Source organism: Festucalex cinctus, chromosome 10 (genome assembly GCF_051991245.1).
Source record: "Festucalex cinctus isolate MCC-2025b chromosome 10, RoL_Fcin_1.0, whole genome shotgun sequence".
Classification (NCBI taxonomy): domain Eukaryota; kingdom Metazoa; phylum Chordata; class Actinopteri; order Syngnathiformes; family Syngnathidae; genus Festucalex; species Festucalex cinctus.
The window spans coordinates 13141246-13159108 of record NC_135420.1 but is presented as its reverse complement, the minus strand read 5'-3'; the positions used below and the strand labels follow the sequence as shown (position 1 = coordinate 13159108).

The 17863-nt window shown below is 39.8% G+C and overlaps 2 protein-coding genes across 6 annotated transcripts in view; both read right to left on the bottom strand.

Annotated features, from left to right (window-relative positions):
- LOC144027169 (adhesion G protein-coupled receptor D2) overlaps window positions 1–1180 on the bottom strand; it is an 80178-nt gene extending 78998 nt beyond the window's left edge. Inside the window, 3 exon segments of the mRNA XM_077534495.1 lie at window positions 632–659; window positions 872–908; window positions 1009–1180. Coding sequence (XP_077390621.1) covers window positions 632–659; window positions 872–907 — 64 coding nt within the window. The 5' untranslated portion in view covers window position 908; window positions 1009–1180.
- Window positions 1181–1483: 303 nt separating this feature from the next.
- On the bottom strand, window positions 1484–17392 carry kif14 (kinesin family member 14). 5 transcript variants are annotated; one of them, XM_077535306.1, is made up of 30 exons: window positions 16255–17392; window positions 15814–16068; window positions 15605–15692; window positions 14700–14798; window positions 14495–14547; window positions 14385–14415; window positions 14184–14291; window positions 13946–14062; window positions 13636–13754; window positions 13365–13537; window positions 12462–12609; window positions 11976–12039; window positions 11880–11900; window positions 11716–11822; window positions 11390–11492; window positions 11096–11253; window positions 10241–10388; window positions 9881–10027; window positions 9471–9603; window positions 9048–9141; window positions 8629–8770; window positions 8371–8477; window positions 7470–7570; window positions 6907–7137; window positions 5410–5597; window positions 4814–4966; window positions 4235–4357; window positions 2916–2990; window positions 2340–2493; window positions 1484–2189 (listed from the first exon to the last, which is right to left on the bottom strand). In XM_077535306.1, exons 1-30 carry the CDS (start codon window positions 17268–17270, stop codon window positions 1828–1830), a joined length of 4818 nt encoding a protein of 1605 aa, XP_077391432.1. In that variant the 5' UTR covers window positions 17271–17392; the 3' UTR covers window positions 1484–1827. The 5 variants fall into 5 exon arrangements, with proteins under 5 accessions (XP_077391432.1, XP_077391429.1, XP_077391431.1 ...); XM_077535303.1 differs by having other exon boundaries at window positions 11716–11900; XM_077535305.1 differs by having other exon boundaries at window positions 2340–2490; window positions 11716–11900.
- Window positions 17393–17863: the final 471 nt, after the last annotated feature.

The window sequence follows — 17863 nt, the reverse complement described above, 5'->3', positions numbered from 1 at the left end:
AGTGGGTACAAAATGGTAATACGCCATATAATACCAAACACTATACCTATTTCACAAAATATTGTTGCAGATTATTTATCTATTTATTTATTTTTTCAATTGATGTAATTAAACTCCTGTGTAGTGCCTTGAGACAACTTCTTGTGATTTGGCGCTATATAAATAAAATTGAACTACGCTAATAGAATGTTAAGATAAAGGCAAAAAAAAAAAAAAAAAAAACACACACACAAAAGATGTTTCACCCCCAAAAAAACAAAAGCATATTAAACATTGGCTACAGTTAAACAATAATGGACAGCTTTCTTTAAATTTTAAGTATAATTGAAAATGTGTGTTTTTATTATGTAGGTGGGATGTGCACTGAACTTTATTCATCCTAAGCAATCCTGTGTTTGATATTTTAAAAACACTGTAATTTATCTTTTAAATTACATTTTTACAAGATTTTTGTCTTGCAAATGCATTGTGCTATTTTTTTGCCCTTAATTACAAATTAAAAGTGACAATAATAAATATAGGGACACATAAACGTGATACAGACAAAAATGACTAGCAGAAAACTAACTTTAGCATCCTAATGAATGACAATGTTTGAATGAAAATATTAGTTAAATAAAAAGCCACTCACCTGATATTAAGATATGACAAGAACACACCTGAGGGAAATGGCAATTAGTTACCTCTTGTATTTGTTAATACATGTTTGGATAGGTCTAGTTTCACACGTTTAAATGATTGAAGTGGAACTGCACAATTTTCTATTAGTTTTTAGCTACAACAAGGGAAACTATATTTCAATCATTCACTCGATCAAACCTATAAAGTGCACTGATTATCAAAAATATACAGGAGGTGGGGGAATACTTACAAGCAGTCTAGAATCAGGAGACATTAACCAGCGCATCCTGAAAATCAAATATTCAATTAGCTGGTAACAATTACCGTTTTGTTTTTTAAGTTTACAACGTGAATCTCATCGTGAATAAAATAAAAGCAGCGACTTACCTTAATGTTTGTCCTGGAAACGTTTAACACGTCTCATTTTAACTCTTCACTTTGGTGTCAGGTTTACCAGATGCAGCACATTTAAGTACTTCTCCGGCATTGGAGTAAACCGAAAGAAGACTTTAGTAAAGTGAGAAAGTGGGGGAATCTGTGGAGAGCAGTGGGTGTAACAAGCAGAAGACAGCGCCCCAAAGTTGGGTTCAACAGCCTCTGTGGTCCTCCGGAGTCTCCTCAACACAGCCGAGTTTGAGGTTTGTTCGATTACGTCATCTAAGGAGTATTCATCATTTGTACGGTTTCCTTCTTGGCAAGGCGCATGTAATGTTTCAAATCACTTGCGCCGAAATACACCCTTGTGATAAGGTTTGGGATTAAACAGCTGGCAAAATATTAAAAACAATTTGATCTGAGTTTTTAAACTGATTGCAAATAACTAAACTTTAAATGTATTGGACAAAACACAAATGCTGCAAGGAAGTTTTAATGAGTTTATTTGTCACATTTGTCCCAACTTTCTGGAAGGGCTCTCATGTTATAGTTACATATCAAACATATCCAAAGTTTTATAAATGAACCGTGCGTGTTTAAAAATAACATTTAAAAAAAAAAAAAAACATACATTCTGAAACACTGGAAAAACATGTTATAAGTGCAAATACATTTTGTGTTGACTTGGATGGAGAAACACAGTGGTAGCTCTATCTCTTGCCAAGTTTATTATTGTGAGGCATTTAAAAAAATAATAATAAAAGAAGGCTGCTTATTCGTACTGTATTGTATATAGCAACAGGCTTAATTTCCTCTCTCACAACATAGCTATTACACCCAACGTGGGATACCATCGGAAATAACACCCGCAGGGAGGGAATATACAAGATTATTAATGCCCGGATTTCTGTCTGCACAGCGAGAGGTGCTACATTCCCTCGGATCATCTTTGCTTTCTTCTGGCGTGAAGGCTTTCCTGCTCTCCACAGCTTCCGGCTGGTCCCAGGGCAAAGTAAGAGACTGGAGGGCACAATGCAGCTCATCTTGTGCAGCCATCAGCGTTTGGCCAGGGGGAGGATGCAGAGAAAGACCAACTGCTCCCTTGGAGAGACCACTGATAATCTCATCAACACTCTTGGCCGAAGAAGAGATGAGCTCTCTACAGCTGTTCAACTTAGAGAGTCCATCTTTACCTGGGGAATGATTGCAAGCAGTTGAGACTGGAAAGTTGCCACAAAAATGGTCAAGATTGTGAAAGTGAATAAGCCTTTGGTTCGTTGTTAAAATGGTTTGAGAGCTTTTGCATATGCACACGGGTAAGTGGCATGCATCAGAAATCTTACCTCTTAGGGTGTTAGACAAAGAGCAGTGTAGCTGCCTGATGGCTTGGTTCAACTTGAACAATGTGGCTGCTGTAGCTCTCAAAGTCTGCAATTTGGAAGCTGAAGCCTCTTCCTCTCTTTCCTCTACATCTGGTGGCTCATTTTCACGCTCCTGCTTAAAACCATAAACATACCAAACAAGAAATAAAAATATATTAAATACCACAATGAGTGTCGGCATCCAACTAAAAGGCTTTTACTGCCATTTACACCTGTAGAACATTCAATTCAAATTCCTAGCAAAGGGATAACTGGTTGAATGAACTTGATTTGACATTGCGCTTGTCACATTGCATACACAGACATTTTTGTTCAAATGGAGTGAGAGTAGATATCACTATTTGTGCCCGGCCCAGTCCTTACCCCCGGTCAACAGTGGGGTTCCACTGTATCCTGCAATAGGGTGCCATTTAGGACAGACAAAAAAAAAAGAAAAAAACAACAACAACAGCATGCTCATGCTAGAAGAAATAAATATGTCAACACACAGTTGTCAACATGTAGCATATTTGAGTTGAAAGTTAAGTTCAAACTCACCATGATGTGACAATGGATGTAATTTTGCATAGAGCGGGCTAAATCAAGTGTCTTGGACTTGAGGCACTGCAGCACCTGTAAATAGATAAATGACAGATGTTAACCTGGATGTCACCAATTAGTGGAAAGAAATCTAAAATAAAATCACAACTACTGTAATTTCTCGAGAATAACATGCAATTAAAAATAATAATCAGCATCGTCCAAACTCAAGGGAATTATACACGTTTATAGTACTATAGAGAAAACAAAACAAAACTGTTTCATATTGTATCGGTACCTACCAAGGTTATTCAATGAACAAAAACTAACGAAAAAAAACAAAAACAAATTTGAATAACAATTTTGTTAACGAAATTAAATAAAATCAAAAATGCTTTTTAAAAAACGGAAATTAACTGAAACTACATTTTATGTTTACAAAACTAACAAACTATATTAATAGCAAAAATGTCCTTTGTTTTAGTCTTTGGTACCGGTAATTATTTTGATATTAACCGAAATAAAGATGTTTGAAAGTGTGTCATACAGAAGTGATGTCATGTAGCAGCAGCCAATAAAAAAACACCTTCAGATGACGTTGCTACTACGCAACAAATTTGCCTACTTGACTTTTGGCTCAGCTCGCCTGCTTTTTCATTTAACTCAGCCGAAATGCAATGCTAGGTAAGAAATGTACAGAAACACCCTGAAAATGTATTAAAACTAACTACATTTAAAAAACTAACCTCAAAACAAAAGAAAACTAAAATGAAAATTCCAAAAATATAATAACCATTGTACTAGGGGTTCTGAAAAAAAAAAAAAAAAAAAAAGTGTACTTTATATGTTATATAATATGATATTGAATGTCCAACTTTACAAATTTATGTACAGTATAATAATAAATGTGGTGATTTTTCCATAATGCTCCACGTGCATTTTTGGCATGCCAGGCTTCCTTATTTGTTTCCTTGGAGTACAGCTTCAAGAAGTACAGGTAAAAACAATTTCCGCTACACACCGTGGATCACAGAGCATCGAAAGCACCACCATTTGATATCAAGTCATAAATCTTTTGCTACCGCATTCGTTTGAAGTAACATTGCATCGAACTGAGTAGTGTAGATTACTCGACATCATAAACGTTCATCCGTTAATTTGAAATTTATCTTCTGCATTATAATATAACCAGCAAATTGGTGCAGTAATGAGTACAAAGAAAAATCAGCTTCTGAAGGGCTGACTATGTATAAAAATTCCGGTTATCAATACAGTCCACAATTCTGAAACACATAAAAGAGGGAGGTGAACCAAACCAAAAGCTTTCTTGGTCTTACTGTGTTCCTTGGATGAGCAAATTGAGCATCTCTCATTATTTCTTTGGTAGTGATGAGGCTCTCTTCTAAGATGGAGTGGACACCTTTATATGTTCCTTTCAGCAGGCATGCTACAAACAATGCCTAGAAAATATATTAAAGTGGATATATAAGAATCATATTTATTTCCACTCTCTAAAAACTGAACTTTGACTCATAAGCAAATTGTACTTTGCTTTTAGATTGTTCTGATACTACATATAATTGATTTTCACTGTCTATGTAAGTAAAAGAAAAACTACAAATGTCTAGGTCAAAATCATGAATTAAAGCACACAATAAATAAATAACTTTCAAACCACATGCATGTGTAAATACTTAAAATCCAAGCTAATTAAATCAGGATACACACTACAATTTCAAGTAGTTACATGCCATTATAATTCAATAATATCACACATTTAAATACCTTTTTTACCTGTGAGCTCCATACAGCTAATAATGTTCTATTCCTCGGTATTGTTGTATCTGGGCTTAATTACGGCAAATCCCTGAGCCAGGTGGAGACAGATGCTACTGTGGTATTAATGGTGGTGTTACCTTGCCTGTGGCCTGGATACTCAGCTCCATAACACTAAGTGGCATGCCTGACAACACCGCCAGGTGGCTAAGCGCAAGCAACGCTGCATCCAGGCACCGACCACTCTTCTTTCGTGCTTCGGCCACCATTGATGTGATCTCAGATTCACAACCCTAAGTGGGGAAGAGTTTCATTTTCAGCAAACATCAAGTAAGACCAAAATTACAGGTGGAATATAAATTGAGTTAGCGGTGAATAAATGCAAGCGAACAAATGGCTACAATATTCTGCGGGGCTCCGTAAATAAATGAAAATGTATGAAAAACTTGGACGTAGAAGAAATGTGTGTACTGAGGCTTATAAGGAATTTAGATTCATTTTCCATATATTCATGTTCTGTTTGAGGCTCAAGGCCGACAATTCCCTGTGCTTAGTTATTTCCATAGACGCAGCTCACAGCCAAGACCCGTCAATCAATGCTTTGAATTTTTATTAACCACCCCACGCCAAAATCAAAATTATTTGCCAGGTAAGATTTTTCGCACTCAATTAATTGATATACTGTATAATTGCTGCAAGAAGTATGAGAATAAAGAGTGGAGAAATGTATTTTCACTTGAATGAGCAGCTGAAGAAATCCTCCCATCTTCTTGACTTGGCTCTTGAGTTCCTCCGCAAGAGTGTAGAGTAGGCCAGAGGAAGCTTTCACACTGTCCAACCACTGCATGATGACAAACACTGCACTCTCTGTAGCTGTGGTGGCCTTGATCAGCTGAGTCTGAGCCGACAAGTTACACACAAACACTGAAGGAGAAGGGGTAAAAATTGGAAAATATTTGAAATGTTGTTTTGTTAAGTCAACTGTTTTGACGTGACAGTTCCTTCCTTATCAGTGCAGGTTATTACTTTTGTTAACTATATTACTTCACCATCGGTAGACAGATTCATGTTTTTCTTTTTCAGTAAATGTCTTTCGTCAAGCTTTTGAGTGAATAAAATGGGCTTTTGTCTCATCAATAGCTGCGTTTCCATTACCCTTTTTCACAAAAATAAAAGCAATATTGTACTATTTTGATAAAGTACAATTTCGATTTGTCGGTGTTTCCATTGAAGAGGCTTTCGCTTCTGAAGCGCAATTCTCAGAACGTCCCGTCTCGCGAGACCTCGCTGTTCTGTAGGAGGTGCTCTTGATGTTTATGGAAGACGGACGCCCGGTGCTGTTTACATTACTTTAAAAACACTCTCCCTTCATCGGGTGGGTTCGGGCATTTGGTATTGGTGTTATGTATGTGCGCGCTCTTATAACTCGTGTTATGGTGCAGCTAGATTTAACGGATTTCACAACGACATGCACCGCGTCTCGCTTGTTGCCCATGGAAACGGCCATTTCTCATGCAACGATATGGAACGCGCATTGAACGGCGGCATATTGGCTCTACCGCTAAATTGCTTTGTGCTTAAAAAGACTTGTTATCCCCACGGGAGGCAGTTCCGACACGAACGCGAGTGGACCGTACTCTCTAATTCCTGTAACCCTAAAATGTTGTTTCCGGAGGCTGGGTAAAAGGCGGGTTACAAACAGTTTAAAGGTTTTCTGGCATTTTCCCTGCAAAATTAACCAGACATGGCAGGACAGGATTTCAAAGTCCTATCCTTTTATTCAACTCTTTCTTGGACGAGGCTCGCTCGGTTACACCTCTCTCTCTTTTGCGCTCATGACACGTGTAGTATACAAAACACTTGCATGTAGAACCCAAAATACCGAAAATTAATAATTCTCAAAACAAATATTGCCCATGCAAGTAAATAAAAATACCCATTGGCCAACGTATTACACACCTTTCCTCCGTGACCGAGCGGGTGTCACGCGACTACAGGGAGTGCGCAAAAAGTGTTTCCATTATACTTTTGCGAAATACTTGACATGTCTCAAAAACCACCTCATAAGAGCGCAAAAATGGTTTTGCGATATTTGAAAGTTTTTCGCAAATCCAATGTTTCCATTACCAGCTTGCTGTTGCGCAACTTTCCTTTTGAGCAAAACTGAGGGTAATGGAAATGCACCTAGAGATATAAAGTACCCTCAAGACGTGGACAGATATGGTTGACTCACCATTCTCTTGGCTGTCATCATCTAAACCGTCATACACTTCAGATATGGTCTGGATAGCCGTGTATAGCCTATGCAGATCTGAGGCCAACCTATCAGCCAAGCTTTCCTCAGCACCCCCAAAGCCACGTAGGCGGGCCACTGATTGGCCCACGAGCTCCTTGCAGATGCCAGGCATGGCAGATTCTGTGGGACTGGAACGTGTGGAGGGCGCTGTGACAACACCCATCAACCCTGGGACAGACACAGTGATGAAAGAAGATGACGTCTCCACAGATATTTACAAGTCATATTAAAATGTCATTTTGTCACATCATCCTCCAGGACTCCATTTTTATTTCAAGTGGCGACACCCTTGGATTGCATGTTACCATTAAAAAAAAAAAAAAAAAAAAAGAAAAAAAAAAGAAGAAGAAACAGCAGAAGCAGTTGAATTTGGGAATGTTCCTGATTCCCAGACCAGAACCAACTGGTGTGCCTTGTGGATTTCAATTGCGAACGCAGAGGAAGGAAGAGAAGAAAAAAAAATAAAATAAAAATAGTCATTTTGAATGATCCAGACTTACCATCAGAGTGGGAGGAGCCCTGAAGAAGGCTCTGAATGGGATGGACACGGATCTCATAAAGACGCCCTGAGATTCTTTTGCCCTTTAATAAACTCCGGCTCCTAAAACAAAACAGAAGTAACGTAGAAAGATGTAACAGGAGTATGAACATGACATGATTAAGAACATTTGTCATGAGGCACATTAAAACAGTAGCACTAAAATACACTAGATGGAAAACATGTCGATTTAAAACAGTGAGAAGGAATTAACAACCACAGATATCATCATGTTTCATTAGCCTTCCAACTTGAGGAGCATTAGTGACATTTTAGCGTACTGACAAAAAAAAAAAAAAAGTTGCTAATTGTTGCTGAGGCTAGCAGTTTGCACATCTGTAACTTGGTACACGAGTACTTTCCATCTTCTTCATGACATTCCATATTGTTTTCTTGGCTATTGAAGATGTTTGTACAATGGCTCTGATCAAATTTTCCATTTTCTCTTCACAATTGCTTGTTGTTCTCCAGTAGACAACTCCCTGGTTTTCATGTTAGTCAGTTTTTTTTCCTGGATATAAAATTTGGAGGCAGCCAGCCACATCCGCCTAACTTTAAGATGTCTCCAGCTTTAAAAACCTCTGGCATCATGAAAACATTGGAACGCTAGTTGGGTCTCACCATTTACACTTCAATTTGAGCTAGGAATATCCTGTTGGTTGCACATATTAATAGGGATGTAACAATATCCAAATGTCACAATACCATAATTATCACAATATTATGGGGAGGGTGGCGATATTAGAAAATAGATCATCATGATACTGTATATCTCAACCTCGGAGTTTTCTGCATAATCCAGTTTGCAACAATATCGTGGCAATTTTTATATCGCGATATCACCGTTATCGTTACATTCCTACCTTCGACGTGAGAATGTGGAAGATGAAACAGAGGAAGACGATATATCTTGCTCCCACTCATCATCAGGGGCATAGAACACGTCATCATCTTTAGAAGTTGAATCCCCCTAAAGAGAAAAAAAAATCCAAATACTTCTGAGACATTAAATAATAAAAAGTCATGGCTCTTATAAAAGTGGTCTTAGGGTACAACTGGATTGGCACTTCATAAAATATTGTTAGAATTTAGATACATTATCATTAAACAGTTAAACTAACCAGTTCCATTTCTCTCATGAAAACTATCTTGTTTTGAAACTTGTCGAGGCTCCAGAAAGTAGAGATCCCCAGCTTTGTGTTTTGGACCCGCACTTGCAGCACATCTCCTTGGCCTGGGCACCCAATGTCGGCGCTTTCATGTCTACAAGCACAGTAGTACCAAAATATACCTCACTATATGTGGCAATCAGAAAGAGAACAAGTGCACCCGGCTGTCAAACTTAGTGGCCGTGTTTGTTTGCGCTGGTATGTCATTAGCGCAATTAATATCCTTTGTGACTAGGACGTTAAACGGAGCAAACTGCGGACACAAATGAAGTGCAATTATTGGCTCCATGAGCGGATGCAGTTTATTCTTAGTGGACTTAGACGTTAGATTTTGTGTGTGTGTGTACTGTATATTTGGTGATCTTGTAAACCTGCTGAAGACTGTGTTTTTCTTCAAGTTAGTGCTGATTTTATTGGCTTCTTCAAGCATCAAGGACAGTTTCATCGTATCCCAGCGTGGAGACGCTGCAATAAAGACATGACACGTAGTTCTTACAATGATTAAAAAAAACTAATGTAAAATTGCCTATTGGATTGCATAATACCGCTACTTCTCAAAAGAGTAAAACTGAATTTCAGTACAATAATCATTTAGCACTTTAGTTGACAGTCATTAAAAACTAAAACGTGAACGCGTGTCTCTACTCATATCTTTTGTAGTTTGCATCAGATTCCGGACAGGAGATGTACACGATGGTTCCGGGGCAAAAGAATGACTCCCACTACTCTATCCAAAACTGAGCTTACTCATGATGAAGGTGGGCGGTTACGACTGATCCTCAAAAATGACTCACCGGCTCTTGGAGTGTGGATTAACCTCATAGCCCGTTTCCTCTGCATTTCTTCAAGCTCTTCGCTGAGCTTTTTTTTCTCAACTTCCAATGCGTCAACAATCCTCGCTTGACACACATGGTGCTCCTCCATCACCTTAAGTAAACAATTGTGATGAATACATGAAATCTCTGTTACACTTAAATTGTGACACTAAAAAAGGACAAGACAAAGTTATTTCACTTTAACACCCACATTGGTCTAAACAGCCTGTTTTTAACCTTAGGACAACGCCACATGCCACTGTTATTAAAGAGAGCCCACAATGGTCTGTGTGGGAGTATTTTTCCACATTTTGGTGGCGCAAAACCTGTACTGCACAATATAAGCCACCTTTCCACTTTCAAGTGAAAATGTAAGTCTAAACCCTGACCTGGGCCTCCATGTGGAGACGGAGGCGTTTCTTCTGGGAGTCCACCTCCTGCCCCAACTCTACATTGGCCATCTTCAGTTCTTCCATCTGGCTGGCTACCCTTCGCTGGTCAAGCTCCTGGAGACGCTTACGCTCATTTTCCTCGTTCTGAATGAATGATATTTTTCATATAACTCAGGATTAGCAGAAAAGGCAGAGCAGGCATATTGTTTGTTCAACTCTGTCCAAGGACAACCGTTTCCAAATGGGTGTGCATTGTGAGTGGTTCAAAATCAGTAAAATCACAATTATTGCAACTAGAAAACAATCAATTGTGGAAGCGTGTAAATGACTTCTCCTGCTTTGAAAATGTTCCTGTACCAGTGCTTTTTCCATGGCTCGAATCCTGTCCTCGTAGAGGGCCTTCTGGTCAGACAGCTCTTTTTGGGCAACATCTTTGGCCATCTGGATTCCCTGCATCATTTCCCTTTTGGCTTTCACCTGAGCCTCTTCAATTTCTGCCTCCAGCCTGGGAGACAAAAAAAAATATGATTGAGGGAATTCCTGACTGAGGGTGTGCAACGCAAATATGCCAGTTTATCACCGTTTTTAAAGGGACAGCAACATGAAAAATCAACTTTTTGGAGCTTTTAGCAGTGTTAAAATGCTAATTCCTCAGCAAAAACATCAAGTTGTGTTTTCCTCCATCCGCCCTTCTATGAGAAATTCTAGGTCATTCTGCTCTCCAAGCCCATCCCAACTTGAGAAAACGAGCTGTTGGCACTTTATGACATCATAACGTGCGGACCCACCCCCGCACCGCCTCTGCGGACTAAACGCATGCCCACTTTCTCTGAGACCTCCATGGGATAGTGACAAAAGTAGCCTTTATCAGTAAACATTCTGTCCAATTGAATTCAAAGTAATCAATTATACTTCACATTTGCAATGCCAAAATGCAATAACAATTGGCTATCTTAAAAAGGTTCTGGCTGACACTTGTGTAAACTACAAGTAAAACTTTTGCACTGTTGAACCTAAGTGAACAATTAGTATAGTGGTTAGTGTGGTTGGTCTGTAAGCAGCAAGTCCCCAGTTCAAAACCAGCTCAGGTTTGTTTGTTTTTTCTCCTTCTTCTCTCTCTTCTTTCCTTTCCTCTCACTGTCGCACAGTCCCTCTTCCCTGAAAATAGTAGGGGACCACTGTACACTTTGTTTATGTGTCCTTTTCACTCACTTAGCTCTCTGAGCTGCAAGCAGTTCATTTTTGGCAAACTCAAAGTCTTTGTGGCCGTCGCCTGCATCTGTCCAACATGAAACCCGCTTTCCACTCTGCACCTCTGCTGGATGATTGAAACGCAAGTAATGGTCTCCACCGAGAATCACCCTGTCTCCCTGGAGATAGAAATAGATGTACAGTATTTATAAAACAAACAGGTTGGTAAACTGATCATAAAGGGTTTGCATAAATTTGCCCATGAGATACTGACACTGAATTTAAAATAAAAGGCAAGCTATTTTGCATACTTACATGGTGCAAAACAGTTGATTGTGATATTAAGTTTCCATTCACAAAGGTCTTGGCATTTTCCATGGGAGTGATGCTGACGGTACCATGGCTGTTGGTTATAATACTGAAACAGGAAAGAAACCCATTACAATTTGAGCATGTATTAAATAAAATGTGTTGTTTACGGACTTTTCCCCACATTGCCATTTTGTTTTACGTTATTCTTATATTTATTGTATGTGTCACGGTTTAAAAAATGTATTCAAGTGAAATATAACCTACAGACACATTTTTTTTTGTAGGTGTACATATTGTTGTGGCTGATGACCATTTGCATTCGTTCTCACCAGTGCTGGTCAGCAATGAGGGCTCCGGTCAACTGGATGTCATGTGTGCAGTCAGGCTTGAGTTTGCCAACTGTAGTTCGGCCCTCTTTGATCATGTAGAGAAGCATCTCAGACAGCTGAGGGTCCTCATTCAGGTTCACCAGATTGGGGAGACGGTTATCCACCTTAAATGTCACGCCTGATTTCTGCAGATAATCAGAGGAAATGATGGTATGGCATTTCGGTTCTGGCCAGTGAACTTTCTTTTCAGGGCAACATACCTGCAACTCTTTGGTTTCTTCACGTTTGCGAATTTCAGCTTGCTCGAGTTTCTCTCTCCATTCCCTAAATTTTTATTTAACAAAAAAAATAATAAAAAAGAAATAAACACTATGTGAAATACTGTTTCTTATTAAATACTATAAATAAAAATAATGAATAAACATTTAAAAAATGATTAAAATCAACTCAAGTATCCTTGTTCAAAACGTTAGGGAAAGAAAACTTGTTTTAGCTGAAAAAAAGCAAAAAGTGGATGTGTCCTTCCACTGAGGAATAAATCAATCTGTGAACAAGATCTTCAATTGTTGATGTTTACTACATGCAACACATTTTTCAAAACCAACACATTTGGCATTTAGCATATAGAAAATTATTTGCTATATGGACATCTCAATATGACACTTCATAATTTGAAACTATGTTTTATCGCATCACTGAATCAAATTATTAAAATGAATATTCATGGTTATTGCAGTAAAGCTGACCTGTTGGCCTCAACCATCTCTCGCTCTTGCTGGCAGAGTTTGTTCTTCAGAGCAGTGATCTCCTGCTGAAAGAGCCTGACCCGCTCTGGTTCAATACCACGGGTACTCGCTTGAGCCGCTCGCAGTTTCTCCACCTCCGCCTTCAATTCTGAGCAACACGCCAAAGTATAACAAAAATGTATTGATGTCTATATGAAATCACAAAGTTACTCAACAGGTGACTCCAGATAAAGTTTGGCTCATCAAAAGAACATTATGGACCTAACATTGACCCAAATTGTAACCCTTGAGTCGCATCCACTTTGATTTTCATACTGTGTCAGGGGACGTGAGCGAAATCCACAGCATTAGCTCCCCTTCGTGCTAAAAATGTCAAACGGGAGCCTGATGATCTGATGAAAAATAATACTTGCATGACAGTTATCCGCCATGTGCAGCTGACAGTGCATAAATAAGACCCGGAGGCAAGGTCAGGGCCCGGCCCTTAATTGAAGTGGGTAGGGCATAAGCTGGTGATGGATAGACGGGCAGACAGGAGGGCATGGGGGAGAGAGGGGAGATCAAGAGCAAGACATAAACAGGAAAAGTAAAGATTTTCATATGAAGAAAGGGAACGAGAGGAACTTACAGAGGCAGAGACAGACAAATCATAAAGGATGAAAAGTCAGAAAGGGCCTACATTCTAAAAGAACACCAACAAAAAGTGCGAAAAACAAAAAATGAATTGATCAGAAGATAAACATTGTTTTCCCTGGGCAGCAAGGTGTGAGTGGCAAAGTCAACACAGATCACACAACTGGTCATCCACACAAACTCCATTTAGATAACAATCGATTCACTGAAATCACTATAGCTCAGAGGTCTGCAAATTCAAATTCTAAAATTCAGAAGAGCATATCTGACCTCGGATGAGCTTTGCATTTGTGTCCTCGTTGACCTTGGCCACATTTATGATTGTGCGGGCCTGTTGGGCGTAGCGCAGAGTGCTTAAGCTTTCTTCCACGCTGCTTCCTGCTGGACTCAGCGTGGCAATCATGGCCGTCTTGGAGTTGCCGCCGAGGCTTTCCTTTAGCAACCTGATCAAGAGGTAAAGATGATTGAAGGGGAGGTCATCCAACTAAACCTGACTTTGTCTATGTTGTATATATCTGAAATGTTTTTTAAACAAACTCACCATGTAAGGACAGACTCCCTGTAGGGTATAAAGACCTTCTTCTTCGTTAATGCTTGATCAGCCAGTGCAGAGATGACTTTTCCAAGTGTCAGCAGAGATTTGTTTATGCTAGCACCCTCCTAAAAGGATGCAGAAAATTCTCATTATCATGGTGGAAAATAATTATCCGTACTGTAGATTTGTGCATAACAGTAAACAAGGCACTACTGATGAATCTAAAACATGCACATTTCTTTCATAAGTTGTTAAAAAATTACAAATACAAATCCTTCCTTATATTGATTTTGAAAGTGTGAATGTATGTTTGTACCCTGAGTCTATCTCCACTTGTCTGTGCGGTGTTTGACCGTTCGCTGCCTGCCAAGTCCACCAGGTTGATCTTACTGGTGATGTTGTGGTCATGTTCTTCTCCCTCCACCAACTCTGTCTGTGAACCAGCACATGTATCATTATACATACTCATATGGAAAGTACTCGGTAACCCAAAAAAAAACAATTGCTTTCAGGAACTGTACATGCATTCAAATTATGAGGACCCAGTACCGCACCTTTGTCTGTGTCATAACAAGGGTAAAGACGGAGTGAGATCTTGAGCTTTTATCGTTCATCCCAGTGGCGGCTGTTGCTCTCTGTTTGTTTCCCAGTTCAAACCATCCCTGGAAAAATGATAAAGTCAGTAATAGCTTTAGAACAGGCCTTCGGGGTTTATAGTATTTATATTCACAGGAACACATAAAATGATTACATACCTGAATGTCGTCGTAAGATCCCACAACATTCCTGTAAAGAAACAAGGCAAGTAAGCTCTCAGCACAAGACATTTCAAACATAAAGACAAAAAAAAAAAAAGTATTCTTACGCTGATAGGTCTTCAACATAAGGCCCATGAATTGGGTGTTCCCTCACCCTCAGCTGAAACAATAAATGCAACTTTATTCTAAAAACAAAAAAGGCCAAATGACCACAACCATGTTGAAGTGGTTTACCTCAGTCCAGGTACATTTTTTTCACAAGGTACTTTGCATAATTTTATTTTTATTTATAATTAACTGTTCAATACATACAGGCATTCTCCTCTGGTTTGGATCCTCTCTGGTCACCAGGAGGTCATGGATCTTCTCATTGTAGACTTCAAAGTAGCTCATTTCAACATGACATTTGACCTGGGAAGCCACAACCAAAGTTACCTAATATTTTGGCCATAATCTAACGCCATCTGATTGAAGTAGGCACAGTAACCAAATTTGAAATACCTACAGTAATAGACAGTGACGTTAAACATAATTTATAGCCATTTTTCATTTTTGTGGCTTAAAGGCGCAGTCTGCCGGTTTCACTCAAGAAAATGCACTTTTTAAATACAGGATTTAAACAAACAACCTACTTCTCAATTTACAGATCTGGGCTTTTCTTAACGTGTGGGGGTGATTTGTCTTAAACTCCCACACCCGCAGCCTGTATTTTGCCATTTTGTGTTTGTTTTGTAAACAGCGGGACGTGTCTGTGGAAACACAGTGTTTACACCCCTCCAGCCAATCGCATTTTAACCCTTTTAATGCCAGGTTTGTGTCCCGCTGTTTACAAAACAAACACAAAATGACAAAATACAGGCTGGGGGCGTGGGGGTTTAGGACAAACTCACCACCAGATTAACATAAACCCAGATTAGTAGACTGAGAGAAAGTTAAAGTGTGTACATCCTGTATTTAAAAAGTGCATTTTCCTGAGTAAAACCGGCATACTGGGCCTTTAACTCCACGGGTGTCATACATTGATGGGCTGATTGAATAAAATAATTTAAATAAATTTTAATATACTTAATTGTCCAACATGAATTCAAATTTAAATTTTGAGAATTGTGAATTTTGGTGTACCTAATGACGTGATTAGCAAGTCCTGTATTGCACATACATTCTGTGTGCAAATGCCAATAGAATAGCTCAACATAACATACAACCACATAAAGTACCTGTTCATTTTCCATGGAGGAAAGCCTGAAAAAAAGTTCCTGGCAGAACCGAGGGATGACTCCAGCCTCCTCTCCAAAGCCCATCATCCTGGCAAACAAACATTTAAAATAAAACGCAGATCAGCAGACCTTTCAAGCACAACATTCAAGCACTAAGTCAACTGAAAAGATGAATGGAAATGAATTAAGCCTGGATAAATAATACCCACGTATATGACTTGCCAGAACCAGTTTGGCCATAAGCAAAGAGGCAGGTGTTAAATCCATCAAAAGCCCGGAGCAGTAGAGGTTTTGCTAGTGTCTCGTACACCATCTGCTGGCTGGCAAAGGTGGGATTACTCGAATCCACGGAGCACAGGGAGAAGTCATACGTGAAGGAATAACTCTGTTTTGAGTCTGGATGCTGCACAACTGTCTCCTGGCCACTCGTGAAAATCACCTGTGAGGCATTTTCTGCCTTCTCCCTAGGATGAAGAAACATGGTGGTTTTCCAACTAGGACAGTTTCACGACACATCATCAGGAAAAAATTCAAGCACTGTCACTGTAATGAGACAAATATTAAAGGGAATTTCCTAATGGGTTGTAGCATGACATCTAATTTTAAAAGACCATTTACTTTGACATACATTTAATCATGTAAACACAAACCTGGCATTAAAAGGGCGTACACGGACTGCTACAGTCACTGCACTGTTCTCCATCTTTAGTGAGTCTTGTGTCTTGGAGGCCTCACTGGCACAAGGCAAGGACTTTTTAGGTGCTGGTGCAGACGTGGACGTTACCGTCCTGGTGTTTTCTGGCTTCATCAAGCATGAAGTCGTAGCAGTAGGCCTCACCTGCGATGCTGTGCTTGCTTTAAGCACACCAGGTTTACTTGTTCGAGGAAATTGGACTGGTTTGCTGCAATCTACTTGCTTGGTCACTCTGGATTTAGATCTGTCTAAACTCACTGATTTGATCACTGGTTTAGGAGCTTCTTTCACAGTCAGTTTCTCGAAGACGTCTCTCCGTGCGGCGATTTTGACAAACGGCGTCTTTTTAGTGGGGGTTTTGAACGTCTGGGATTGCTCATCGGACGGCCTACCTGTCGAGGATACTGACTGGGATGAAGAGGATCGCGTCTCGTTGTGCATCATGTCCACTTCTGTTTCCAAGTGATTTGTGTGTTGTCTTTTACTCGCAGCCTCTCTCAAGCTAATAGAGCGGCATAAAGTGGGAGTCCTACCGTTGGATTCCTGAAGGATTTTAGGAGTTGCGTGTGCATTCACACTGACCACACGCGAAACCTGAGCACTTTTATCCAGGGAGGGCGTCTTGGGCCTCCGTTGCAATGTCATTCTCTTCTCGGGAGCTGTTGTGACAGTATTTTGGCCGCGCTCCACCACCGTGTCCTCCGCAGTATCAGCTCCGGTCTTTCGCCGTGACCTCCTTTGAAGAACGAGCCGGCCGCGGTAGGGTGTCTGTCCGCTTTTTGGCAACGCAGAGAGGACATACGTCCGGTTCAAGATGTTGCTTTTATCGCTGTCCCCACTCGCAGAATCCCCGGACGGAGTTTTGAGTGTCTTTCGTTCGGCCAAACACTCTCTGCCTGGAGTCCTGGTTGTCGACATTAGCTGGTCGTAATAAACTGTGCGTTTTTTAGCTTGCACGCCGAATAACGACATTTTAACGACTGTTAAGAACTAGAAGAAAACCCGAAGTTCGCCTAAAACGATGTAAAAATAAAAACTTTCGTCCGCGGTAAAACAGTTACTATATTCTTGTTTACGACACTCCTGATCGCTTCCGCTTCGCCCGCCTCAATTTCAAATCCAAGCGGCAGCTGATTGGATGCTTTAATTCTTCAACTAATGACGTCATCTTCACGTTGCCTAATGTAAGCACCTCAGGCCGACACTAGGTGGAAGCACCGTACTGCTTAAAACCAAATTATCAGGCTGACAAAACAACCGATATTTAGCAATATATTTGTATCCGTGGTAACAAAGTTTAATGTATTTAAAAAAAATAAAATAAAAATTTTATCTGTATGACTCTGGTAAAAGCCAGTATCTGAAACTACAGAAAATCTACCGCTTCAGCGTAAAGGTTACCAAAGTGGTGCGGACGGGCACCAGGGAGCCCGAGAATACATGTATCATGCGGCCAGTTCTAAAAATAGCAATCAAGCGATGGGACGTTTGTGATTTCCCAGAAATTACTAGTGGTGCTCAATTGTTAATGTGAAAACTGGCAGATATTTATGAATATAATATGC

Excerpts from the sequence above, each read along its gene's own strand:
- kif14 (XM_077535301.1), bottom strand. The coding sequence starts at position 17,270 with ATGTCGTTATTCGGCGTGCAAGCTAAAAAACGCACAGTTTATTACGAC. Across the intron at positions 14,799-15,604 it reads CCTCCATGGAAAATGAACAG|GTCAAATGTCATGTTGAAAT; the intron begins GTACTTTATGTG and ends GTGGCTTCCCAG. Across the intron at positions 13,538-13,635 it reads AGGGAGTCTGTCCTTACATG|GTTGCTAAAGGAAAGCCTCG; the intron begins GTGAGTTTGTTT and ends CCTCTTGATCAG.